This window comes from Centropristis striata, chromosome 9 (assembly GCF_030273125.1).
Source record: "Centropristis striata isolate RG_2023a ecotype Rhode Island chromosome 9, C.striata_1.0, whole genome shotgun sequence".
NCBI lineage: Eukaryota > Metazoa > Chordata > Actinopteri > Perciformes > Serranidae > Centropristis > Centropristis striata.
The window spans coordinates 17,504,877-17,532,211 of record NC_081525.1 but is presented as its reverse complement, the minus strand read 5'-3'; the positions used below and the strand labels follow the sequence as shown (position 1 = coordinate 17,532,211).

The 27,335-nt window shown below is 40.7% G+C and overlaps 1 protein-coding gene across 1 annotated transcript in view; it reads left to right on the top strand.

The window, feature by feature from the left end:
• The window catches only part of herc2 (HECT and RLD domain containing E3 ubiquitin protein ligase 2), a 70,328-nt gene that overhangs the window by 22,930 nt on the left and 20,063 nt on the right, over positions 1 to 27,335 (top strand). The window contains exons 23-68 of the mRNA XM_059340641.1: positions 35 to 220; positions 1,149 to 1,325; positions 1,433 to 1,536; positions 1,628 to 1,778; positions 1,977 to 2,191; positions 2,299 to 2,431; positions 2,631 to 2,758; positions 3,101 to 3,296; positions 3,382 to 3,515; positions 4,635 to 4,811; positions 4,953 to 5,089; positions 5,390 to 5,541; positions 5,625 to 5,816; positions 5,911 to 6,098; positions 6,932 to 7,124; positions 7,213 to 7,395; positions 7,479 to 7,663; positions 7,779 to 7,926; positions 8,026 to 8,222; positions 8,340 to 8,570; positions 8,663 to 8,801; positions 9,111 to 9,257; positions 9,702 to 9,844; positions 10,515 to 10,782; positions 10,971 to 11,113; positions 11,254 to 11,352; positions 11,436 to 11,604; positions 11,723 to 11,848; positions 11,990 to 12,098; positions 12,863 to 13,002; positions 13,093 to 13,283; positions 13,394 to 13,499; positions 13,720 to 13,811; positions 14,458 to 14,633; positions 14,994 to 15,105; positions 17,314 to 17,395; positions 17,472 to 17,706; positions 18,851 to 19,028; positions 19,560 to 19,641; positions 20,136 to 20,307; positions 20,395 to 20,539; positions 21,454 to 21,679; positions 23,218 to 23,389; positions 25,147 to 25,333; positions 26,861 to 27,004; positions 27,103 to 27,294. Coding sequence (XP_059196624.1) covers positions 35 to 220; positions 1,149 to 1,325; positions 1,433 to 1,536; positions 1,628 to 1,778; positions 1,977 to 2,191; positions 2,299 to 2,431; positions 2,631 to 2,758; positions 3,101 to 3,296; positions 3,382 to 3,515; positions 4,635 to 4,811; positions 4,953 to 5,089; positions 5,390 to 5,541; positions 5,625 to 5,816; positions 5,911 to 6,098; positions 6,932 to 7,124; positions 7,213 to 7,395; positions 7,479 to 7,663; positions 7,779 to 7,926; positions 8,026 to 8,222; positions 8,340 to 8,570; positions 8,663 to 8,801; positions 9,111 to 9,257; positions 9,702 to 9,844; positions 10,515 to 10,782; positions 10,971 to 11,113; positions 11,254 to 11,352; positions 11,436 to 11,604; positions 11,723 to 11,848; positions 11,990 to 12,098; positions 12,863 to 13,002; positions 13,093 to 13,283; positions 13,394 to 13,499; positions 13,720 to 13,811; positions 14,458 to 14,633; positions 14,994 to 15,105; positions 17,314 to 17,395; positions 17,472 to 17,706; positions 18,851 to 19,028; positions 19,560 to 19,641; positions 20,136 to 20,307; positions 20,395 to 20,539; positions 21,454 to 21,679; positions 23,218 to 23,389; positions 25,147 to 25,333; positions 26,861 to 27,004; positions 27,103 to 27,294 — 7,382 coding nt within the window. The remainder of the gene's footprint in view (positions 1 to 34; positions 221 to 1,148; positions 1,326 to 1,432; positions 1,537 to 1,627; positions 1,779 to 1,976; positions 2,192 to 2,298; positions 2,432 to 2,630; positions 2,759 to 3,100; positions 3,297 to 3,381; positions 3,516 to 4,634; positions 4,812 to 4,952; positions 5,090 to 5,389; positions 5,542 to 5,624; positions 5,817 to 5,910; positions 6,099 to 6,931; positions 7,125 to 7,212; positions 7,396 to 7,478; positions 7,664 to 7,778; positions 7,927 to 8,025; positions 8,223 to 8,339; positions 8,571 to 8,662; positions 8,802 to 9,110; positions 9,258 to 9,701; positions 9,845 to 10,514; positions 10,783 to 10,970; positions 11,114 to 11,253; positions 11,353 to 11,435; positions 11,605 to 11,722; positions 11,849 to 11,989; positions 12,099 to 12,862; positions 13,003 to 13,092; positions 13,284 to 13,393; positions 13,500 to 13,719; positions 13,812 to 14,457; positions 14,634 to 14,993; positions 15,106 to 17,313; positions 17,396 to 17,471; positions 17,707 to 18,850; positions 19,029 to 19,559; positions 19,642 to 20,135; positions 20,308 to 20,394; positions 20,540 to 21,453; positions 21,680 to 23,217; positions 23,390 to 25,146; positions 25,334 to 26,860; positions 27,005 to 27,102; positions 27,295 to 27,335) is intronic.

Below are 27,335 nucleotides of genomic sequence, written 5' to 3'. Positions count from 1 at the left end.
GTTATGGATGTCTTGCGGTTTCCTCTTTTTGTAGGAGTACTGCTGCCTGAATTGGTGGTGTCCATCATCCTCCTCCTCACCATCGATGCAGATCTAATGCAGGAGACTGGTTCTATCCCTCTCCTGGCTGGACTCCTAGAGCACCTCGACCGTTTCAACCACCTAGCCCCGGGACACGAGAGGGATGATAATGAGGACCTGGCTTGGCCAGGCATTATGGGTATAACACCATTTGTTTCTTACAATGTCACTGATGTGAACGGGCCACTTGCTCTCATCAATGTGGCAGGATTAAAGAAGCACACACAAAGCAAAGACACAAAGCCCTCTGTTATTTCTGATAGATGCTAGAATTTGGATAATGTTTTTAATGCAGAGCCACAACGGCAAATATGCAAACATAATGCAGAAGAGAGGACTTAATTTGGAAAAAGTTTAGCTGGACTTTTTAATGGACTGTTAAAGTGGATGAAAGGGTAGATATACTGTGACGTGTGTGTCTGTGTTACGTGCCCTTAAAATCATAAGAAGGAGAGAAACACAACAACCACAACATATGCAGAAGTCAAAGTGAGTTGTAAATTAAGTTTATTTTTAACAGTGCTTAAACGAAAATGTGCAACAAAGGTTCACAAAAGGGTGGGAGGAATGGGAATTAGGAGAACAGAACAAGGCCTACCTTCTAATATACCACAAAACAAAATCATAAAACAAAGACCTAACTGACTAATCTATAAACCGTTTTTAGAAATAAATACACAGGTGATACCAACCAATAATTCAGAAATTATCTACAAGACGCACAATGTAGGCTACCCAAACTTACCTATCTTCCCAATCTCACCAACACAGAAATACACTTACAAATCTTATTTAAAGTTGTCCAGCACACAAAAACACAGTTTTGTTGTCTCATTGGGAGAATTATTAATTGTGACAACATTGTATACACTCAGGATAGGCTATAGTATAACTCCAAGCAAAAGGTAATTAAAATTAAAAGTTTCAGAAATCTTGGTACACTGCCGTTTGATTGTTTTTTAAATTATGAACTGATACTGACTTATGTATTTGTCCCTGTAGTCCAAAATACAGGTTTTCAGCCGCCCTGGTTTAGAATGTAACTAGCTCTTCTTCTGCTGTGGCAGGGTCCTTCTTCACAGGACAAAGTTCCAAAAACAACGAAGAGGTTTCCCTCATTCGCAAAGCTGACCTGGAGAACCACAACAAAGACGGTGGTTTCTGGACAGTCATTGAGGGAAAGGTCTACGACATCAAGGACTTCCAGGCTCAGTCCCAGTCGCTAACAGGAAACAGTATTCTGGGTAAAGTTTGACATTTTTGACATTTTTTAAATTAGATGTGACATATATTTGTAAAAATGATTTTTTTTTGTTAAAGCTTTGTCCTGACAAAGTATCTCCTTTTACAGCCCAGTTTGCAGGAGAGGACCCAGTGGTTGCTTTGGAAGCTGCTCTGCAGTTTGAGGACACCAGGGAGTCGATGCAGGCCTTCTGTGTCGGCCAGTATATGGAGGTACCTGCTACCCCAATCCACATTTTCTAAATTAATTTTATTATTAATCATTGTTTCAAGTCTTGAAACTTGGATGTTTTGTCATCCACAGCCTAACCAGGAGACCGTCACCACTCCAGACCTCAGCAGTCTCTCCTCCCCGCTCATTGACACAGAGAGGAACCTGGGCCTGCTGCTGGGTCTCCACGCCTCCTTTCTGGCCAAGAGCACCCCACTGTCCTCCATGGAGATCGAATGTGCCAGTGGGTTCAATGATGTTAAAGCAACACAGTTTTAAAATCAAGATATATCTTTCACAACCTCCATTTTAATTTTGTTTTTTGTCTTTATTTGGAATTACATTTCAACACCCCATTAGAGCATCATCACCATTACGATAATTGGCATTGTGATTAATAAGTTAATTGGTTTTAATTTATTTTATTTCTCTCTATGCACAGAATGGCTCCAGTCGTCCATATTCTCCGGGGGCCTGCAGACCAGTCAGATCCACTATAACTACAATGAAGAGAAGGATGAAGACCACTGCAGCTCCCTCGGTACAACCACTCCAGACAAGGGCAAACTCTACTCCCGAAGAATAACCCTCAGCGACCACGCACAGCCTTTCCTGCAGGCTATTGCTGACAACAACACTCAGGACCACACTGTGAAGGTGCAGGCAACACCAATGACTCCAGACCAGATTGAACAGCTACACAGAAGCTGTTCAGCTGAAGGATGAAGTTAAGCTTTTATCTTCTTGTTTTGTTTCCATTACAGGACTTCCTATGCCAAATAGAGCGTTGCTGTAAGCAGTACCATCTTATTACCCCCATCACCTTCCCCCCGGAGCACCCTGTGGAGGAAGTTGGCCGCCTGCTGCTCTGCTGCCTGCTTAAACATCAAGACCTCGGTAACCTAGCAACTGGTCTCCGACAGGCTGTTTGAGAAGGAATTAAGAGCTAATTTTGGCTCACTTTGCCGTTTGAAATGGTCTTGTCATTGTTATGAGTTTATGCGAAGATGCATTGAAACACTTTTATATCTTCTCATGTGAAATGATTTGCACTTGCACATCGGTTTAGTGTAAATTAAATCTCTTTCTGTTACAGGTCACATTGCTCTTTCACTTGTCAGTCAATGTGCCTTGGGTGTGGACCAAGGGAAACAGAGGTCCCTCCCTAAATCTGTGATTGACGTGTGCCGCATGGTCTACCAGGCAAAGTGTTCTTTAATCAAGGTATGATTACTGCATTTAGCTTATGAATTATAACAGACAGACTAGCATTCTTTTAAAATAAGTATTTATTTATTTTTTCATTTTTAACATCATATACATTTCCCTGAAATTAGACATGATAAAATAACTAGATAAAAATAATAAATTAATAAAATGTTAGAAAATATAGATGATACTAAATAAATAAATGCAATATATAATAAATACAAAAAATAGATTACTAAATAAATAAATGCCAATATATACAAATAATATAATGAATACAAAAATAGATGATGCTAAATAAATAACTGCATATATATGGCTTTTAGTGACATATTTCCTTCGTCCCACTTATTTTAGACCCATCAGGAGCAAGGTCGCTCTTACAAGGAGGTGTGTGCCCCTGTCATTGAGCGTCTGCGCTTCCTGTTTAATGAGCTGCGTCCAGCTGTGAGCAACGACCTGTCTATAGTGTCCAAACTGAAGCTGCTGAGCTCTCAGCCCCGCTGGAGGAGGATCACCCAGAAACTCATCAGGGACCGCAGGAAAAAAAGAGGTAGGTTAATAGAAACCTACTTACACAGTGGCAAGATTTTAAATTCTTCACATATTTCTAAATGTAAATGTATTCTCTTTATTAGTGCCTAAAAAGTCAGAGTCTGCTGACATAGAAGAGCCAAAGCTGGAGAATGAAGGGACCAACGAAGAGGAACTTAATGTCAACATCAGCCCCGCACCTGCTGACAGGAAATCACCTACCAGCAAGACATCCAAGGTACTGAAATGGGGCCTAATGACTACAAACTTGTGAATGTTCTCCTTTTGTTGAAGCTGGCATCACGTCGCTATATAAGGCAATGAGAACATTAGATAGTGGCAGAGGTGCAGGCTGAAAGATAACAGGTGGCTAGCAGTGGTGGAAAGTAAATAAGTACATTTACTCAATTACTGTACTTAAGTTAAGTACAAGTACCTCAAGTTAAGTACAAGTACCTCAAAATTGTACTTGTGTTTTTCCACAAATGTAACTTTATACTTCTACTTCACTACATTTAGAGGCAAATATTGTAGTTTTTACTCCACTACATTTAGCTGACCGCTTCAGTTGCTAGTTACTTTACAGGTTTAAGATTTAACATGAAAAAATAGGATCAATTTAAAATGATTGAATGATGTTTATAAATTAAACCGCATAACAGTATATTAAGTATTTAAACTTACCCATTATTGAGACAAGTTCCCTAGACTCTAGGAGTCAAAAATGGATTAAAGACTCCTCTAGGGCCTAGAGGCTTCTTTAATCCATTTTTGTTTCTTGGTTGTAAACTAATAACCTTTGGTGAAGATCGTAACAGACAATAAAACTTGATTAATCGCCTAGTTTCAAACACTGTTTTTGCTGACTGGAATATGTTGAATATAGTTTACTAAATTAATGTATATAAGTTTAGGCATGCTCAGTAGGTTGTGGTAGTGCATTGCAACTTATTTGATCAAATTGTTTCTGCAGTAATTAATTTGTACTTTTGAACTATTGATTTTAATTAATTTATATAGAAAGCCTTATTTTATTCATTCATATTTTTTTAAGTTGAATTATATTTAATATTCAAGAAAATTCACCTTTAATTAATTGTTTTATATTTTTCAGTTAATCTATGGTGTTTCAATGTGTGAATAATTTGATTGTTTTTTTCAATAATTGTGATCTTAATATTGACCAAAATTATTGTAATATGATTTTCACTGTAATCAAGCAACCCTATTTATTTTACAGTATAACAATTTGTCTTACGGGTGAAGTTTTTTTTTTTTTGCCATTTGTGTATTTCAGACAACACAATGGCTGGGATTCTACAGTTTGACGTTCCTGTATTGCTTTATAATTTTTCAGCAGGACAAGTGGCATCCGCTTCTTAACACCGTGGCCAATGTGCAGAAGTACCGGTGGCTGAAACACAGTGTTCAGGGTGTCTTTTCTCAGTCGAGCCTTATGGCCACCATAGTGGAGTTTGCACTGAAAGAGGAGCCTCTGGATGTAGAGCAGATGAGGAAGTGTCTCCTAAAACAGGTGATTGTTACCAGATCATAACTGGCTTCATAAGTAGTGATTGTGAAAAAGTGGAAAGCAAATAAAGGCACAGCAAGATAGAGTTAATATCCATCATGTTTTTACACGTTAAGAATAAATTATATACATCTGTCATTACAGCTGGAGAGGGCTGAGGTGAGACTGGAGGGCATTGACACCATGCTGAAGTTGGCCTCTAAAAGCTTCCTGCTGCCGTCTGTGCAGTATGCAATGCTCTGTGGCTGGCAAAGGGTCATACCAGAATGGAACAACATTGGGTAAGTCAGTGAAAATTGTTTTAGTTGGACCTTTGGCTTAAAATCAAACCACTTAGAAAATGTTTCAAACAGTGGACCGGACCTGAATACTAATTTTTCTAATGGGTGTTGTTTAGTGGAACATAAGGAGGTATTAGATGTCTCAAGACCATTTGGTGGCAGTAATGCACCTCTAAGCTTGTTTACTAGCTGGCACTAAAAAGAAGATGTAGCGCATGAGGCAAAGAGGGTAGAAAGAGGAGATGTCACTGGGTCAAATGACATAAAAAAGCCTTGTAATGTTTCAATCTTCCTCTTCAGAGAGCCCTTGTCTGACTGCCTGAAGGATGTGGATCTGATCCCTCCCTTCAACCGCATGCTTTTGGAGGTGACCTTCGGCAAGTTGTATTCCTGGGCTATCATGAATGTTCGCAACATCCTCCTCGAGGCCAGCGCCCGCTTCAAAGAGCTTGGTGAGTATCATAACTTAACTGGTACTTGTATAATAGAATCACTAGTAATACACATAACCTCACTCAACCGTTCTTGGAACCAGGTGTGCAGCCTGTTCCCTTGCAGACCATCACCAATGAGAACCCAGCGGGACCAAGTCTTGGCACCATTCCGCAAGCCCGCTTTCTTCTGGCCATGATCCACATGCTGTCCCTGAAACATGGGTCCAACAGCCTCAGTCTCCTTCTAAATTCTGGCATATTGGCTCTCACACAGAGCATACTCAGGCTCATTGGTGAGTACTGTCCAATTAAAATAGCGGCACACGGGTATCTGTACACATTTATGGATGCAGGTGTTTGATGTCTGTTCCATTGTTGTATTTCCAGGACCCAGCACAGACAGCAGTGAAGAGGACCTGAGTTTATGTGCACATGGAGGTTCAGCCACAGTTCTGGAGGAGTCCAGAAAGGAGGCTGCCCCCACCCCGCTACCTGCCTCAGGCCCAGAGCTGGCCGCCATGATGAAGATAGGCACCAGAGTTATGAGGGGAGTCGACTGGAAATGGGGAGATCAGGTACCTGAATCAATTTCTTTCATAAAAAAAATAATGAATGCAAATTAAGAAATACCCAGTATTATAATTGGGTATATTTTATGATAATTAATCGTTAACCGACAATAAGAAGTTTTGCCAATTAATATAATCAGTTAAACAAATACATATATAAAAAAGTATGTATGTAGCATTTTAGCTGCAGCTGTGCATATTCTGTGTTGCTCTGTCACTCTCTGTTGTGAGCAGCATCCAGCCGTCGGTCATGAGAGCCACAAACTTTGCAGGAAAACAAGCTTAAAATGCAACTTTCAAGTGCAGTAGAAAGACCCACATGATACATGCCACTAGATTGATAAGGGCTAGGAAATTTCTTTGACTGGCCTACTAACACAGACTCACAATAGTAGCCACTGCATGGTGCCGCTCAGTCTGCCAGGCAGACACAGAACTGACAACCTTGGTGAACATGAATGCATGTGTCCCACACAAGTTAAGCAACATAGTAGCTGCATCATCAGAACAAATCCGCAGTTGTCCATGAAACACAGAAAGTATGTCCAAGTCTGAACCTCCTGGACGGGTGAACTGAGACTCTGAATGTTTCACACACAATCACAGCAGTTTATTATTTTAGTATCGATCATCTGAAGTATTGAAAACATGCTTAGTATTTTACAAATGATACTTGTAGTAGTACTTATATACTATACTTATAGTATTTATTTGATGAAAATATGTCCTTTTCCTGACTGTATTTTACAGTCACTTTGGTAGTAGATGGATTGCTGCTTTTAATTAGCAACTAGAGAAGCCTAGTGCTTTGTATTTAACCCTGTTCATGCTCTGTCCAGGACGGTCCTGCACCAGGTCTCGGTCGGGTCATTGGGGAGCTAGGCGAGGATGGCTGGATCAGAGTCCAGTGGGATACTAGCAGCACCAACTCCTACAGGATGGGCAAGGAGGGCAAATATGACCTCAAGCTGGCAGAGCCACCACCAGCTGCCCAGCCCCCAACTGAGGACTCAGACACAGAGGATGACACGGGTCAGTACACAACACTGCCACAGTGCAAATTACCACAGCTACAAGCAGCAAATTTTGAAGTTCCAGTAATGTCCTGTCTTCATTACAGAAGGTGAGCTGATGGAGAAGAGCAGCCACCCGACAGCTATGATGCTAACCAGCACAGTCAACCTGCTGAAGACGCTGTCTCTAACAGCTGGGATCTACGCAGAGGTGCTGCAAACAGATGCTACGCGGACCCTCTGTGGGCTGCTAAGGATGCTTGTGGAGAGTGGAGCTAATGACAAGTCAGGTAGCTGAACCCCCATTTGTTCATAAAGATGATTGAAATCTTTTCACATGGGCTATTCTAAATGGAGCCATCTTTGTTGTCAGGTTGTCACTCCCACAGGCTGGTCTCTCGGGAGCAGCACAGGAGCTGGTCAACACTGGGCTTCATACGCAGCATCGCTCTCATGCCCCAAATGTGCAGCACGCTCAGCACCTCTGCATGGATCGGCCTGCTCATCCGAATTGTTGAGGGACACCAGTCCTTCCATGCCATCACTCTACAGAGACAGGTGGGATAATTAGTGGATGTATTATTATGAGAGGCTTTTTTAGAAGTTATTTGGCAAGCATTTCAGGATGGAAATGTGGAAGTAACACTTGTCTTGCGCATCTGGTGTGTTTCAGATCCTAGCACTACGTCTCCTGCAGGCAGTCTTGCCCTCGTGGGACAAGATCGAGCGCACTCAGGACATGAAGTTCCTGGTGGAGAAGTTGTTTAACTTCTTGGGAAGCCTCCTCAGCACCTGCTCATCAGACCTCCCACTTCTCAGAGGTATAGTCATGAATCATACCTCCGCTCTCACTGAAAATTAAATGGTTTTTTTTCATATATTGTTACTAATTAATTGTAATGGCTACTTCTTCTGCACAGAGGGTTCCCTGCGAAGGAGGAAGTCCCGCCCTCAGGCATCTCTTACAGCCACGCACAGCAGCACGCTGGCTGAGGAGATTGTGTCCGTCCTGCGCACGCTGCACTCTCTCGGCCAGTGGAACAGCATGATAAATGATTACATCAACGCTCAGCTGAGCTCCATTGGAGACGTTATGGCAGGCTGCCAGTCTGAAGCAGTAAGAACTTTTGCAGTACTATGGATCCAGTTATTGTATGCTAAAATGTTAACTCACACTCGTACTTTCATTCTGGCTTTATTGATAAAATCTAACAATGTCTTCTCTGTGTTTCAGTGTTTCCTGGAGGAGTATTTTCCTGATTCTGATGGTCCCAGAGTGGGCAGTCTGATGGCAGTGATGGCAGTCATTGGAGGAATTGACGGGCGCCTCAGGCTAGGAGGCCAAGTCATTCATGAGGAATATGGAGAGGGAACGGTCACTCGCATCACCCCTAAAGGACGAATCACTGTTCAATTTCATGAGATGAGGACCTGCAGGGTGTGCTTGCTCAGCCATCTCAAACCGGTATGGTTTGTTTTGATGGTCATGGTTTTATTTTAAACATGCTAATTTAATTTCTGGTTTACTGATTTTCTTTCCGTTGTAATTTTCCTCAGCTGCCTGCAGTGTCCTTCAGTGTGCAGAACCTGCCCTTCACTGAGCCCATGCTTGCAGTTTGGGCCCAGCTGGTCAGCCTGGCTGGAAGCAAACTGGAGAAACAACGCATGAAGAAGTCCCTTAGTCGAGGGCTTACAGGTAGGGGTGTAACCATATATCAATCACTGCATCACCAGCATTTTTTTCATTTCTCACTTGCCTCTTAGGGCTTCCACACACATTTCATATAAAATAAAAAATAAAAAATTGACTGTATTAAGACTAGTGTTCAGTAACGTGCCCTGCCAATATGCATGGTTTTGTTCTATGATAAATGATACCTTGTCTAATTTTTCTCTTCAAATAATTACCACCACAAAGGCTTTAAGCTGTAGAGGAGGCTTTGAGGTAGTGTTCAGAGCCTGAGGTCTAGTCCAATGGATTTAATCAAACCTATTGTGTTTCCAGCTGACCAGGTGGACATCCATTTGCTGCGGTGCCAGCAGCTGAGGCTTTATATTTTAAAGGCAGGACGGGCCCTGCTCTCTCATCAGGACAAACTCAGGCAGATCCTCTCCCAGCCGGCAGTGGTGGACATTGGACCCAACCCCAGTGGTAAGACCTCAGCCAGTGACGGCTGCGTCTTTAAATGTTTCTCTGAGTCTTTAAAGTTGATCAGGACAGTCTTTATGAAAAAAATTGCTATTTTAGAAATGCTATGTATACCCTTTTTTCTTTGTGGAGGCCACAGAATGGACTACACATCCTATTTAACTGTATTTATTGTTTAATTTTGGGGCAATGACCCTCCAAACTTCCAACTGCTTTGGAGCAACATCATGACACCCAGTGGGTGGACATTTAGTACAAATTATACGATATAGCACAGTGTTCAGTGTGGGAGGACAAATCACACACACACATCCACACAATAATCTCAGGGAAATCTCCAATCGCAGTAAGATTAAAGTTCTTGTCATAAAATAAACCATTTTCCTGATATGTCTGTTCCGTTTGGGCTTTTTCATGAATCCTCTCTCCTTTTTGTTTTGTGTGCAGAGGACCAAGTGGTGTCATCTCCTGATGTGGGAGACTTGTCCCCTGAGGGTCCCCTGCCTCCACTGATCCTCCTGCAGCAGCTGCTGTCTGCAGCCACTCAGCCCTCCCCTATCAAAGCCATTTTTGACAGGCAAGAGATGGAGGTGAGTCAGGAGGCCTACACCTACATATGTCCACACTAATATTTTTTAAAATGCATAACTTTTGCTACATTTAAGCCTAGCGTCCACACTACTAGGGCATTTCTTGTGCCCTAAAAAACGTGTTCACTTCCTGTTTGGGTCATGACGTTTCAAAAATCAAGCCAAACCACTATAGCAAGGCCTGCATAGCTTTTGTGATTTCTTCCTTCTTGTGTGGGCACTCCTTCCTCATTGCCTTCCCCCTGGCAATGGAAAATGCTCCCACTACCATTTTAATATGTTGTATTTGCTTTGCAACGGCAGATTCACACAACAACATGGCTGAATCTGTGTTTTCCGCCACCTTGATAACCTTACTCTTGTGTTTCTTTCAGTAAAAGTTCCACCTTGTCATCAGTCCAAGCACAAATCTCTGGTCTTTTTGCCATTGCTGTTTTTCCTCTGTAGTATTTTCTGCAGTGAAGCAACCAGCTGGAGAGTCGACATTCTGCTTCTTGTTTACACAGGCTCTGAATCCATGTAATTTGTGTTTCAGGCTTGTTAATATGGACATATTATTTCTGATACGATTGTTGAAAATGCTGTATGTAACCTTAGTGTCAGCATTGTAACGTTGCATGCATTAGAACTGGTGTATTTGGCTTGACCTTATGTGTTGGTTTATTTGCAGGCTGCTGCTCTGGCAGTGTGTCAGTACCTGGCCGTGGAGTCCGCCCACCCATCATCTCCGCTGTTTGAGGAGAGCAGCTCCAGTGAGGCCACCACGCCTGTCACCATACAACATGTCCGACCTCCCAAACAGAAGAAGCAGAAGACCTCCCCTGTCCCTCCTTTACCCATAGTGCTCCAGCTCATGGAGATGGGCTTCCCACGGAAAAATATCGAGTTTGCCTTGAAGTCGCTGTCAGGAACTACAGGCACTGCCTCTGGTGTCCCAGGTATAATTTCATATGACACAAACCTAAATTTGTGAATTCATTATTTGTGAAACTTTCACCCTCTGTCACTTTAACTCAAAGTAAAACTCTGTAGCTGTCACTGCAGCAGTGTGTCTGCGATATTTGTGTCACTATGTGATAAAATATTTGAGAGGTACTTTTGGAGAGTAATTGAGCATATACATCAGGTGTTGAGGCTCTGGTGGGCTGGCTGCTGGACCATCCAGACATTCACGTCACCGAGCTGTCAGACGCCGACACTGTATCAGATGAATACTCCGATGAGGAGGTGCTGGAGGAGCTGGAGGAGGCCGAGCCGACATTCCCTGTGGTACATTACTTTCTCTTTAATTTCTGCAGTAACCCACTCAGTTACAGACTGAGTCACTTGTCACACAGCCTGTCAAATTCACCTCATGACACGATTAATAATAGCTTAATGTATGTATTTCTTCCTGTGTTCAACATTAGCCTCCAGGTGCAGTGGTGACTGAAAGCCAGACATTTAAGAAGAGATCAGATTTCCAAAGCAACGATGATTATGCTGTGTATGTAAGAGAGAATATTCAGGTAAGAGCAGCCTTTTAAAGCTTTTCTAAAGCTGCCTTAATTAAATGTGACCCAAGTCTAACAGATTATTGACTTTTCGTAAGGTGGGGATGATGGTGAAGTGTTGCAGAACGTATGAGGAAGTGTATGATGGAGATGTCGGGAAAGTAATCAAGCTGGACAGAGATGGACTTCATGACTTGAATGTGCAATGTGACTGGCAGCAAAAAGGAGGAACATACTGGGTCCGCTACATCCACATTGAACTACTTGGTAAGATCATGTGATGTTAATGTGACCTGATGCTTGTTATGAGAAGTGATTACTTTGGGGAAAAATGGCATCAAGTTTTTTCTTCACCCATGATATCTTTTTGGTATTTTTTTTCCAGGATTCCCACCACAAAGTTCTCCTTCCCATATTAAAATTGGTGACAAAGTTAGGGTGAAACCCACAGTCACCACACCAAAGTACAAATGGGGCTCTGTCACTCACAGGAGTGTTGGGGTTGTGAAAGGTAAGCCGTTCTTTGCAGCCTTTTCAACTGAGTATCTTCAATTTTTATTCTATTTATAATCTGGACAGGCACCACTGTTAAAGATGTTGATGGCTGAATCCACTGTTTTCTGTGCTAACTAAGATAAATGCTTTGTTTTAGCTTTTAGTGCCAATGGAAAGGATGTGATCGTAGACTTCCCTCAGCAGTCCCACTGGACAGGTTTACTGTCTGAAATGGAACTGGTGCCCAGTGTTCACCCTGGAGTGAGGTATGAATATATTTAAAGAGATAGTTTTTTTTTATTAGTTTTTTTTATAGTATTTTTGAAGTGTGTTGTGGTTGTGTGAGGTACTTTAGTCTGTATACTCCTTCCTGATTCTCCAAACTGGGGACGTGCCGATCTACTGACTATATATATATATATCGTGCCGATCTACTGACTATATATATATATATATATATATATATATATATATATATATATATTAATTTACATGGATGTTTCTTTCCCTCTTATGTCACTCAGCCTGCTCTCTGTGGGATTTCCCAAGCAGCAATTCCAGCTGTTTATATATTATGAAATGAAATAATATAATTGATATTTATCTCAGTGCAATTTTCTGTTAACAGAGCCTGAGAGTCCAATTTATTTGTTTTGATTTAGTCTTTTTATTTCTCTAGGATATTTTAATATTTATTTTCCACATTTTAATTCCAATTTTTAATAATCTTGAGATTTAAAAGTTCATTGCTGTGGAAAAGAATGTACTTTGATTATTATCCTCTAATATATTTGGATCAGCGGCATAAAATGTCTGAAAAAGACATCAAGGATACTATCGTTTATCGTGATAGTTTCTGGGAAAATATATCATCCTAAAATAATTGTTATCGCGACAGGCCTAACTATGGAGGAGTACCTTATAAGACCCATTTAAAAAAAATAAAATGCAAACTATCCTTTTGAAGTTGCTGTCCACCCAAATAGCTATGGATGTCAATATGTTCAAATGCAACTTGCTCTGCCTGCAGGTGTGATGGCTGTCAGATGTTCCCTATAAACGGCCCAAGATTCAAATGCAGAAACTGTGACGACTTTGACTTCTGTGAAAACTGCTTCAAGACCCGCAAACACAACACCAGGCATTCCTTTGGCAGAATCAACGAGCCTGGTTAGTCAAACATTAACCCATATAGTATCTGTGATGTTTCTAAGTGTGTCCAACAACAGGTTTATTGTCATTTATCTCCCCTACAATTAGGCCAGTCTCCAGCATTCTGTGGCCGCTCAGGAAAACAGCTCAAGAAGCATCACAGCAGCCAGCGCGGGATGCTGATTGACGATTGGTCCCGTGCTGTCAAGAGTCTCAATGTCTCGTCCTCCGTGAACCAGGCCTCGCGCCTCATTGACCGCAGTGATCAGTGTTGGCAGTCCTCCGGCTCGCAGGGAAAGGCAAGAGATTGGATTGCATACTCTTAATAAGCTGGCTGACAGTCTATTTAGTTAGCTTTATTAAAGTGTAATGCATCACCTGACAGGATTTGTCATTCTTTTCCCCACAGCACTGGATTCGTCTCGAGCTCTGCCCAGACGTTCTGGTGCACAGGCTGAAGATGACTGTGGATCCAGCAGACAGCAGCTACATGCCCTCACTAGTGGTGGTGTCAGGTCAGTTACATTTATGTTGTTGCTCTTTTAAAAAGTTTACAACATGGGGATTTTGTCGCCGTTTAGTTTGGACAGATGCTACATTTTTCTGCCATTGAACAATTATATTCAGCATTTGTTACAGTTTTCTCTTCAAATAGTCCCTCTTGTATAAGCAGTGACATGTTTTTCACATTTTCAGGTTTCTATCATCAAAGTAATGTTTTTTCTTAATATACAGGTGGAAGCTCTTTGAACAACTTGATTGAGTTGAAGACAATTAACATCAATCCCACAGACACGACTGTCCTTCTCCTTAGTGACTGCACTGAGGTTGGTTGGCTAAGACCTGGTCATTGAATCCACTTATCGTTTTTAGTACTTAGTTAGTATGTGTAACTTTCAGAAAATACCTATTAGCAGCAACAGAGGCCATTAGGTGAATTACAGTCAGCATTGTGTTGCTCACCAGTGGTGGAATGTAATTAAGTACTCAAGTACTGTACTTGGGTACAGTTTTGAGGTACGTGTACTTTACTTGAGTATTACCATTTTATTTAACTTTATACTTCTACTTCACTACTTTTTGAGGCAAATATTGTACTTTTTACCCCACTATTTAGCTGACAGATTAGCCTAGTTAGAAAATTAAAATGCTGTTTACATAAATGCATCAATTATATTTGGAATAGCTGGTATCTAGCCATTTTCTATGGTTTTCTTGATAATAACCAAAATCATTATCAAGAAAACCATGGAAAATGGCTAGATATCAGCTCTTAAAGTAAACTCTTATGAGTTATTTTTGTTATCATTACATTTGTGCAAACAAATGTACCTTTAGTTATAACAGGCATTCGATTAAATGAACAAGAAATTGAAGAAAACAAGGGTGGTCTAATTTTTTCCATGACTATAGTACCTTTTTGAAAAAAGAAAGTAAAGCTCTGTAATAATTTCAGTGATGTCTTTCCTGCAGTATCACAGATACATTGAGATTGCCATCAAGCAGTGCCGCAGCTCTGGAATAGACTGCAAGATTCACGGCCTTGGCATTGTGGGACGCATCAGAGCAGAGGATGAAGACCTGGCCACAGTCCCTTTCCTGGCATCTGACAATGAAGAAGAGGATGATGACAAAACTGCCACTGGGAGGTATGACAGGCCACAGAATAAATGTTTTTTTTTGTCAAATGCTTTAAGGAATGGGTGTGTTTTTTTGTTTTTTTTTAGCTTTAGCAAGCACAAGAAAAGCTGGCAGGGTTTCTCCTGATACAGGCCAATTAGTTTTATAAGTGAAGCAGCAAACTAAGCTCTGTGTCTTGTGACATACCTCTTGAGTGAGCCTCTATGGTATACGCTCTACCAGGTGTGCCACCGGAGACGCCCCGACATACCTTAATAGATGTCTGTAAATCTAATTCTCACAGGTCCATGGCTTCATGCCATATGAGAGATTATGATGGTTTAGGATTATAAAGCTGTCTCTCTGTGTGTTTTTCTTTTGTCCTTTAGTCTTGCTCGGAAGAAGTCATCAGGATTGGAGTCTGCTGCCACCATCAGGACCAAAGTGTTCGTCTGGGGGCTGAACGACAAGGATCAGCTGGGAGGACTCAAGGGGTCTAAGGTGCAGTTTGTGCATATTTGATGTAAAATTAGTTCATGAGAGTTTTCATGCCGCGAATACTCTCTTTAAAGCGGTAACAAGGATAGTCTACACAATACTCTCTTATGAATTTAAAAATGTGTTCTAGCTAGATGCAACTCATTATATCTGCTGCTACCAGCCCAGATAACGATGGAAGAGGTATTCAAATCTTCTACTTAAGATTACGATTTTTTTTTTCTTGTCCGAGAATGAGAGTATTGGCGGCAAAATGCACTGTATAAAGAATATTTTTTTCTTTTGATTCTTCAAAAGAAAAAATATTCTTTATACAGCAGAATGGCCGTAGTAGTAGTTGGATAACTGTCACTCCTAAACTGCCTGTAAAAAGCATTCACCCCCCTTCGGGGGTGATGCCAGTAGTGTCACAGTTAGTTAACCCATTGACGCCGGGAAAGCATTACCGCATTTCTACCATTAAGGCCGGGAGCGCTGTTGCGTCATTCTACCATTAAGGCCGGGACAGCGGATATGTCATTTTGTAGTATTTGTATTTTTTTCCAACTATTTTCGGTCTCTTGGCCAATGAAATGCATCAGAACATGATCAGAATACATGTGGGAGTGTCGCAATGCAACATCGGACTTTTCCAGAACTTTAAATCATGACGGAAGACGACTATAGCGGAGGAGCTCAGCAGTAAGTGACGGAAGCGGTCTGATTAAAACAGCCGATGATTTAATTGCTGGTCCGACTTTGAACCCTCGGAACCAATCGACCGGCATTTATGGATGAGGAATATGTTTTTAGACGACATATTTTCACCGAAGAACAGACAGATTTGTGGCCATCTGGAGATAATAATAATATTATTAATAATATATTAATATTAATAATAATAATAGGCTAATTGATTGTGATTATGATATAAGAAATCATGACTGTTTATGTCTTATATTACTTTATGCGTCGTTAAGTACCCTGAAAAGTGCAATATATAAAATGTATTATTATTATTTATTATTATTATTATGATAATTTTTTTTTATTACAGTAGGCTAATGAGAACTATATCTTGTTCTTCCAATGGTCATATCATGTTTGCATCTTGCTAATGAGCATGTATTAGTATTATGCATAGGATTTTTTATTCAGTCAAATGTAACATTTGCTGAGTTTGTTGATTTTTTAAAAAACTTTATTGAAGGTTTGGACAAATAAACTCAACTTCGTATGAAAGCCACGGGTATAAGCTCTCAAATACTTTTTGAATTTCATTTTTATCTGCTACAGAGGCTGAAAAATCTATTATTTAGTAGGTGTTGAATTTCCAGAAAAACTTCAGGTTTTAGGGGGTCATTTGAAAATCGCCCATAGGTTTTCCAGGCATGTTTTTCCAGGCGCTTTAGGCCTTAATGGGTTAAATGGAGATCACCTGAGTGCAGTTGATGTGTGTCACGTGATTTTGTTTTAAAAACATCTGTCTCTGGGAGGTCCAGTCTCTGGTTCATCACTATTCCTGCTACAACTGCAACATGAAGACAAAAGAACACTCTAACTCAGATAAAAGATCATTGAGAAGAATAAGTCAAGAGATGGCTACAAAGAAATGTCCAGCTGACTGGACATCCCACAGAGTTCAGTTAAATCCATCATTTAGAAATGGAAGCAGTATGGACCTTGTTTAAATCTGCCTAGAGTTGGCCGTCCTCACAAACTGAATGACCGAACAAGAAGAAATGTACATTAATATGTAAGGAGAAGTTAAATGTGGCATTCATATTAACCTTTTAACCCGTTTGGAAGTTTAATCTTTAACCTTTTACCTTTTGATAAGCTGATTACAATGTTTTTAATGTAAAATCTTCACCTGCAGGGTGATTAGAAACTACAGCTGTTAATGTAGTGGAGAAAAAAATTGCAAAATTTCCCTTTTAAACTGTCATAAAGTATGAAATGGAAATACAGTAGTTTTGATGGCTTGTACTTTACTTAAGTACATTACTAAACAGATTTATTTTCCACCAGTGACTTCAGTATATAACAGCTGCAACACAGGCCAATGCTCTGTCGTGTGATTATGTAACATTTAGTGGTTACCGTTTGATAAGCACATTTGAAGATTTGTCAAACACGGCAGAGCGGAGCAGACACGACCTTCGGGGGAACCTGTGGGAGAAGCTCGGAAGCTGCTGCATCTATAATCAGTTTCTGTTGTGTCCTTCACAGATCAAGGTGCCCTCCTTCTCTGAAACTCTCTCTGCGCTCAACGTGGTACAAGTGGCTGGTGGCTCCAAAAGCCTCTTTGCAGGTAAGTGTTATTGGAGTTTATACTCTTAAATAGCATAAGTTGTATGTTGTATCTAATCATTGTGTCACTGTTGCAGTGACGGTTGAGGGGAAGATTTACGCATGCGGAGAGGCCACTAACGGCAGGTTAGGCCTGGGCCTGTCCAGTGGGACAATCCCAATCCCCCGTCAGATCACTGCACTGAGTAACTACGTGGTGAAGAAGGTCGCTGTGCACTCTGGGGGGCGCCACGCCATGGCCCTGACTGTGGACGGGAAGGTCTTCTCCTGGGGAGAGGGAGACGATGGCAAACTGGGACACTTCAGCAGAATGTATGTTATATTGAAGAGATAGTTGCTGTTTCTTACAGATAAACTATGACTTTTCCCAGTGTAGGTATGCTTTAAATGGTGAAATAATAATTATAATAGTAATAATAATAATAATAACTTTATTTATATAGCACCTTTTAAAAACTGCAGTTTACAAAGTGCTTCGACAGAGAGCATTTAATAACAAAGAGAACGATGCTATAAGGGCTACACGGTGGGGTAGTGGTTAGCACTCTTGCCTCGCAGCAAGAGGGTCGCTGGTTTGCCTGCGGCTCTTCTGTGTGGAGTTTGGATGTTCTCCCAGTGTCAGCGTGAGTTCTCACTGGGTACTCCGGCTTCCTCCCACAGTCCAAAAACAAGCACTTAGGTTTAATTGGTGACTGTAAATTGCCCGTAGGTGTGAATGAGAACGTAAATGGTTGTCTGTCTCTATGTGTCAGATCTGTACCCCGCCTCTCGCCCAATGTCGGGGGCGTCACGGGGGATGGAGCCTATCCCAGCTGAGTGCGGATAAGCGGTTAACGAGAATGAATGAATGAATGAACGATGCTATAAGCCTAAAAACAATTCTTACATTAAAAGAAAAACAAAAGACAGAGCAGGAACAATCACAAGACATATTCAGATACATAGAAAATAAAAGGTGTAAAAAGTAGTAGTAAAATAGAAATAAAAGCAAGTCTATAAAAGTGGGTTTTAAGAAGTGATTTTAAAAGAAGTTACTGACTCTGCGCACCTTATCTCCTTGCGCAGCTCATTCCAAAGTCGGGGTGCATTGGTGGAGAAAGCCGTGTCACCTTTGGTTTTCAGTTTTGAGCGGTCAGGTGGGCGCCACCCAAGGATCTAAGGACGCGGGTCGGCTCATATGGAGTTAATAATTCTGTTAAATAGCTACGAGCCAGATCTAATAGAGCTTTAAAAGTGGTCAGTAAAATCTTAAAATCAGTCCTAAAACAAACAGGGAGCCAGTACAAAGAGGCTAAAATCTGTGTGAAAACGGTAAGAAGCCTATCATGAATGCCATTTTCATTATTGTCCAGAATGTCCTACATCAAATGGTATTTCTGTTTAACATCTCCATGATGCAGTGTTATGGACAACTTTCAATTATGTTGTTAAAGAAAAGTGTGTTTTTCCATCTTAGGAACTGTGACAAGCCTCGGTTGATTGAGGCACTGAAGACCAAGCGCATCCGCGACATCGCCTGTGGCAGCTCTCACAGTGCAGCAATCACCTCCAGCGGGGAGCTGTACAGCTGGGGTCTGGGGGAATACGGCCGCCTTGGACACGGGGACAACACTACTCAGCTGAGGCCTAAACTGGTGTGTGCATTTTTCCGTTCTTTACTTTTACAAGGACACTGATGGGCTTAAGGTTATTAATAGGCAGAACAATATCAACAGACATTATCACCCACCAAATGCGGGTAAAAATTAACTTTGGCAGGTAACAAATTTGAAAGTTAATAGCCAATTTGGCTGGTGATAAATGAAGAAAATAACACTGCATCTGTTTGAGTCAGCAGCCTGCAGAAACGATGAGACGTCAGTGTTGCCAGATTGGTTTGTTTCCTGCCAAGACATTTGGGCGGCTTTGTGAATGTTTTTCTGGGAAATGTCATCTTTATCTGGCAACACCACTTGTAGAACTAAGCCTACATTCCCCATGAACACTGTTGTGACGTGTCATACGACCATTAGCTACGTGCCTAGCGGGCATGGTATAGATTACAAGCAATAACTTACTTTACCTTGTGCAGAGCTTGATTAGGTTATGATGTTTTATTGCTATGAATATGTGTATACTATGAAGTTTGTAAACTGACATACACTCCTTCTTGCTGTGTCATCTAGGTGAAAGTGCTTCTGGGACACCGTGTAATCCAGGTGGCTTGTGGGAGCAGGGATGCTCAAACTCTTGCCCTCACCGATGAAGGTATTTCTGATAATGTCCTTTTTTAAAGGCATCCTTTTAGACCATCAGTAGTAGTAGAGGTTTTTGTGTTGAGCGAGAGGTTCACCCAAAGCACAAGTATATTCAATGAAATAAGATCTGATTGGTTTTACATACTCAGTCCATTTGGTCCAGATCTTATGAATTTTCCTTTTTCAACTTTGAGATTAATGTTATGGAGAAGATATCTTTTTCCCTCAAAGACAACTTAAATCCTCTCATCAATGGTGGGAGGTTCTACTTTTAGCCATTTCCTCGTGACAGCTTTTTTACTGGCAGCCAATAGTATAGCCAGCAGTTTTTTGTCTTTGATGTTCCATGTTTCACACAACATATTGCCCAAGTACATAGTTTGGTTCTTCCACTATTGGTACAAAACAGTGGTGTTATATCAGCCACGGTTAATGATGGTCAAACTTGCACAAAAGTTTTGTGTGAACAAAGCATTTAATTCTTTTTAATTTAATTCTTGTTAGGTTTGGTGTTTTCCTGGGGTGATGGAGACTTTGGGAAGTTGGGTCGTGGAGGCAGTGAGGGCTGCAACATCCCCCAGAACATAGAAAGGCTCAACGGGCAGGGCGTCTGCCAAATTGAATGTGGCGCACAGTTCTCCTTGGCTCTTACTAAATCAGGAGTTGTGTGGACCTGGTAAGATAAATAAATGATATAACTATGCAACCAATTATCATTTGTTTTTCCCCCCCATGAGTGTTCACACTTTGTGTTTCCAAACAGGGGCAAAGGGGACTATTTCCGACTGGGCCACGGCACCGATGTCCATGTGCGGAAGCCCCAGATGGTGGAGGGATTGAGGGGCAAAAAGATTGTCCACGTTGCTGTTGGAGCGCTGCACTGTTTGGCTGTTACAGAGACAGGACAGGTTTGTAGTGACCTCCAGCATCAGAGGATTGTAAACCAGAGCACATAGTTCAGGCACTCTGCTCTTTTACTGCCATGGCACTGTTCCAGATGTGTGACTTTAATTATCGACTCTCACTTTGCTTTTCCAGGCACCTCTGACCCCCGCTGTTACACAGCCAATTGCACCTTATATTATACCGTCCCTCAGAACAAATTTAATAATGTTAGCACATCACTTCCTATGATGAGAGGCAGCTATTCAATATTTGACCACTTTAAGAGGTTGTTGAGATTGAGTGCTTGGAGCGATGCCTTTTCTTTTTCTTGTGTGACTTTTCCTACACACCCAAGTATTAAGAACATTAAAATTTAATAAAAATAACATTAAAATTTTTTAGAATAGCTTAACCCTCCTGTTATGTTGCGGGTCAAATTGACCCATTTCAAAGTTTAAAAAATTTTTAAAGTTTTTTTTTTTTTTTTTTTAAATGGTTAAAAGTATTTTTTCATAAAAAGAAGAAAAGTAAAAATACATTTAAAAAAAAAAAAAATCAACGGCATGTAAAACAATTGTATTTTATATTTAGATCTTTCCAATGTTCATAAAAAAGTTTTAACATGCATTTTATATTTAAAAAAAAAGATTGAATTATCGTCATTGAACCATGATCTGTGAGAGGTAAAGAACACCATTGCACTAAATACTGATTGAAATGGTTAGTAATGAGTTATTAGAAACTTAAAAAAATCCGAATTAACATTGTTTATATTTCACTGACACTTTTGGAATTGACCCACAAACATTATTGCTGTTCCTGTGAAACGAACATAACAGGAGGGTTAAAAGAACCACCAGCCTTTTGTTAAACTGTAAGACATATGTGCATATAGGAGGCTTTTATACTGAACACTTGTGTTGTGTTTGACTTTCAGGTGTATGCGTGGGGTGACAATGATCACGGGCAGCAGGGGAACGGCACCACCACAGTTAACAGGAAGCCCACCTTGGTGCAAGGTCTGGAGGGACAGAAGATTACTCGAGTGGCCTGTGGCTCCTCCCACAGTGTGGCCTGGACCACCGTGGATGTGACCACGCCCTCAGTTCATGAGCCAGTACTTTTCCAGACGGCCAGGGACTCCCTCGGAGCATCCTATTTAGGTAATCCTGTCTCTCCTTGCAACCTATTAACACAGTGTGTCTATCAAGTCTTTTTCGGTCTTTGCCTCAGGGATTGTAATGATTCTTTCTAAATGTGAAGCAGCTTTGCTCAGCAACCACCAACTCGCACAGACTGTATACAGTTTGTTCAGCAGACTGCAGATTGTCCACAAAGGGGAGCTGTTCTGTCATTGTCAGAACAGGGCGATCAAACTGAAAACAAAGGACATCTTGGCTTAAGTGATAGGGTTGCTTTATCCCTTTGAATTTTATTTTTTATGTATTGTGGGTGAAAACATCATACAATCATGGAAAAAATTATCAGACAGCCTTTGTTTTCTTCATTTTCTTGTTAATTTTAATGCCTGGTACAACTAAAGGTACATTTGTTAGGAGCTGTTTTTGTTATCATTATAATTGTCCAAAGAGTTTAATCTAAGAGCGGATATCTATCCATTTTCCATGGTTTTCTTGATAATAATCAACATCAAGAAAACCATGAAATGTCCATGTCTCTGATTGGCTATATTTGCTCTGAGCATACATGTGACTGCTCTTGTGGTCACATGCTTCTTTCTCTTAAGGCACTATTGCTCTTTACTGTAATTAAGTAACTTGATAAATAATAATAATAATAATACATTTGGTTTTATAGCACTTTTAAAAGGTACTCAAAGTCGCTTAACATAACAGAGTTGAGACACACACACACAAAATGCAGAAAAAACAAACCACAAAGAAACAGAGATGAGATGAGTGATTAGGAGTTCAGGTCTTGTAAGATATCTTGAAAAGGTGGGTTTTGAGTTGATTTTTGAAGGTGTGGAGTGAGTCTGAATTGCGGATGTGTGTAGGGAGGGAGTTCCAGAGGATATGGGCAGCAGTGGAAAAGGCACTGCCGCCAACGGTGTGGTGCTTATTCCTGGTGATGGGGGTCAGTAGGTTGGCATCAAAAGATCTGAGGTTGCGGGTGGAGAAGTGAATGTGAATAATTAATGTATAAATAGTAAATCTGTCTTATTATTTACACTCAGTGTAGTAAGAACTTGTTTACTACTAAATTTGCTCTTTAGAGCACACTTAAAAGTGGAGTCAGCCATTCTAATCTAAAAACACTTTTGTCAAATTCAGCAAATATCTTTTCACGGTCTGCTAGCTGTCAGTTTGGTGCACCTGTCCTGAATAACAATCCAGTGTTCATACACAGTTCAGGTTCTGTTAGTAGGAAACAAAAAAACATGGTACTCTTCCCCTTCCACGTCCTCACCCACAAGGAACCGAGCTAAACCATAATGGTATTAAATATTTTTATACCAAGTTGGCAAGGCAATATTTCTATTTGTTTTGGTGCTCAGTTCAAATAGCATAAATCTTATTCCAGTTGTAGTAACTTTTGCCAATCCAGAGATGGCACAGGTCGGCCGGGAACTGCAAGGCTGAGTGTGCAGCTCTGCAACTGTCTGATAATGGCTGGAGCTGGTTCAGGAAGCTCCACGTTGGTGACAGAGTGTGTCATTGTTTTGGTGTTTACACTGCAGGTGTCCAGTCAGACAGTGACTCATCAGCAGTGAACAACAAGATGAGCGGACAGAGCAGCGTGAAGCCTAATCGACCCTCGCTGGCCAAGATTCTCCTCAGTCTGGACGGCAACTTGGCAAAACAGCAGGCTCTGTCTCATGTACTGTCAGCCCTCCAAATCATGTATGCAAGGTATGTGGAAAATATATCCTCTCCTGGTGGGTCGGAAGTTCATGATGTGACACCGCCAGTTCAAGTCTGGTTAAGGTTAACCTTTGTCCTTAATCGTCCCCCTCTCCCATTTTTTTCCCTCCAATCTTGTTGTGCTACTCTCTGTAATCATATAAGAAGCAAAAATTCCATGGGACATTGTTTGTGGAAAATCTTAGCAAATCCAGACGACAAAAGTTTCTTAGAAAGACAGCCCTGTGCGGGAATGAAAATAATGAGAAGTATCAAAAACAGATACAATACTCAAGATACACAAATGGGTACTTCATCCAACAGCAAGTGCAGTTCAGTTTCTATTCCTGGTTCTTTATACCTTAGGTTCATGCGCAAAATCCATAGACTGTATATAAATAATAAAGTTCAGCGTTACCACTTGCCAGCATCTTGTGTCGCCATCTTGTTTCCAATACTGGGAGCAGACCATATTTGGACTGTGGAGAAGCGAGAGGGATCTGACGACATTGACTGCATGCATCTCTACACCGGCAACCTAACTGATTCATGTTAGCATTTACTGTAGCATTAGCTGTGATAACTTTTTCTAGCAAAAAACAAAAACTAAATGTATGTTACTTACCTAAGAAAAATGGACAGCGACTCCTTGGAGTGTCTGTTAGTCCAACCAAATGCTGAACAAGACATTTTTAATGAACAAAATGTTCAAATAAACTGTGTCATTCAGTAAAAATGCAGTGTGAAAGGGTCAAAGTTATGAGACCAAACTGGTAAACGTCCTTTTTTATATGTATGTAACATTATATATAACATTATTGACACGTTGCTGTGGATACACATTGGTCTGCTTCTCTCCTGATGATGGCTCGCCTTGTTAGTGACCTGTCAATCAAAGGTAGCCACGCCCCAAATCGTACAATTCTTTATTTTCTGTTTTTTTTTTTTAAATGGGGCCATTATTTACACTATTAACATAATATCGTCTTGAAGAAGATTTTTTACTAGTGATTGAGACCATAGTGTTGTCCTAAAAAAATTTCTGAGCTAATAAATCAAGTGAGAAGTTTTCTCATTTAGTTTATGAAATGAATGGACACAAATGCTTCTGCAGCTTAAGGCACTTCCTGGTTTGCCTCCCTGCTCAGACCCGGAGGTTTCCGCCTGGTGAAATCTCATGATATCCTAAATCCAAATTCTGTGTTTGTTAAATCTTATGTGATGCATTTTTAACTGCTATATGTCTGATATTTTATTCAAATATTTCATTCCCACTATTAATGGAGATACCCATTAATAAACATAGAGCAATTCATTTGGAAGATGTTTGTTTCTATATATACATTTTCCAGTGAAAATCTACAACGTAAACCTAAAGACACGTGAAAACAGTCAACCACATGTTTGGAAAAAGACATTAAATCACAGAATAGTTGAGAAGATAAAGAGGTATTATGTCCTCATAAAAAGTATTTGCACATGGATAAATGGATCAAGAAACATTACAAGATTAAAAGTAGACATAAAAGTTAAACTGCATTTACGCACGTACACGCTTTGACGTCATGATTGATTGTTGGATGGTCAGAGGAACCTTGGCTGAGAATACCGAATCAGGATCACCTGCTAAAATCCTGACACACACATTCTGAACAGGATGAGATAAAAGTGTGTACGACCTCTAAATAATTTCCTCAGCTGACTGGCGCTTGTAGCTGTCATTAGTCGGTTTTAATGTTGACGGGGTGTGTTGTGTGTTTCCCCAGGGATGCAGTGGTCGGTGCTCTGATGCCAGCCAGCATGATTCTGCCAGCAGAGTGTCCTTCCAGCTCACCTGTTCCCCCATCAGACTCTTCTTCCTCATCCAGCGTGAGTGATGAAGAAGGTCCTCCTGTCCTGCCGGAAACTGAGGAACGAGTCAGCCCAAATCCCTGGCAAGACAAGAAGGGAGAGGTGAGATCACAATACTTTCATTTACAAACACCAACTCTTAAAAACATATAGATTAAGGAAAAGTCTGTAGAATGTCCATAAACAGTGCTGCCTCCACTGCATTTTGTGCTGATTTACTGTAAAAAAGTAAGTATGCAAAGTGCATTTTTTTCCCATATTGGCCAGGTGTGCAGATGCAGTCATCAGCAAACTATATTTGGGTCCAACTTGGAAACACCAGAAACTCTCTAGGGGCTCTGATCATAATTACAAGTCTAAGTTTTCAGCCACAGCTTTCTCAATTTTTTTTAGGACCTAAAGGCATAGTTTGGAGTTTTTGAAGTGGGGTGTGAGATATTTATCTATACTCCGCATGTTACCTACAGTTACCCCCCCAAGTTTGGAGAAGCAGGAAGGAGTACCAGCACAAGAGCTAAAGAATGTACTGTTGTGAACGGGGAAATGTATCATTTTAGTTTACTCTATATTTGTAATATTTTCAGCACTTTACTTTGCTGTCAGAAGTCTGTCTTTAAGTCATCTACTGCTGCCTTGATCAGTTTGTTAGTTCATCAAAGTTGCACAATATCACAGATAAACTAGCTAACTAACTAAAAATACTACTGAACAAACTAAATGTGGGCTTCGCTGTTGGCCCATTTGTCTGTGTTTTCTTAAAAATTCTTCTGTTACAAGCTATTGTGCAAACAGGTTTTTAAAAAGTGCTGGTTGACAATGTTGCATTGGCTGTGTTCAACCAATCACTTAGACTAACACCTCTGGACCACTAACTGTACACTTGGGTCACTCACAGTTCCTCTATTGCTGGTATAGTACCTACTCTACCTACTACCGAAATAGGGGCTAAAAAGTCTTCTTTCTGATTTTTTTTTTTTCAGATTTTGCAATGGTAAACAGTAAAAATGGGGTTCTTCAGTGGCGGTTCAAAACCTTTATTTTAGCTCATTTAAAAATCTCATTTCAATGTATTTGCATCTTCCAAATATACTTAAACAATGAGACCTACAGCAATAAAAATACTTTTGTACAATGACATTCCTTATTTTTGTGCAGAATTACTTTTAAAAAAAATAATTTTGATAGTGCAGTACAGTGAGAATTATCTTTTTTTTTAATGTATACGCAAGCTTTTATTGCACAATTAAACGATTGTTTCTTTTGTGTACAATGAGATATTGTTTGAACAAAAATAGGTAAGAATTGTTGGGTCGTTCATTGTTATAAATTGATAAATTTATTATTAATTTGACACAGAGGCCACAGCAGGGGCCAGGGGCTTCTTCACAGGGGGCAGTGGCCCCTGTAGGCCCCTGTGTAGGACCGCCACTGAAAAAGTTCCTCCAGGTCCAAAAATGTATTATATATATTTTTTTAAACTAAAGTTTTCTACAATGATCTCATACAAAAAATATATTAGATGCTGGCATACACAAGTTTCAAAATGTCATCTAATTTTATTTTGGAATTAAAAGAACTGAATTGTGTGAACATGGCCCTGCTATGTGCAATTTTTGTGTGTGTGAGTAGGCTCCCTCATCAGACGATGCTGTCACGCCATCATCAGCTATGACTCCCTCTGCTTCTGGTGCCTCCTCCCGGCCTTTCATCCCCGTCACTGATGACCCCGGAGCTGCCAGCATCATAGCTGAAACCATGACCAAGACAAAAGAGGTCAGTCTGTCTAACTCCACATATGTGTTTGAAGCCACGATCTGCAGCCACATATACCTTACTCAGCCATTTCTTTCTTGTTTGGTGTTCATCTTCAGGACTCTGAGAGCCAGAGTAAAGTGGTCGGCCCGGAGCCTCAGTACCTCGATGAGTTCACGAGTCTCCTTGTGCCTGATGATACACGTGTGATGGTGGACCTGCTCAAACTGGCAGTGTCCTGTCGCTCCGGGGAAAAGGGCAAGGAGGTGCTGTCCGCTGTGCTGTCCGGCATGGGTACAGCTTATCCACAGGTGATTTGCTCTGTTCTGTTTTTGACTCCATGTAGGCCTTG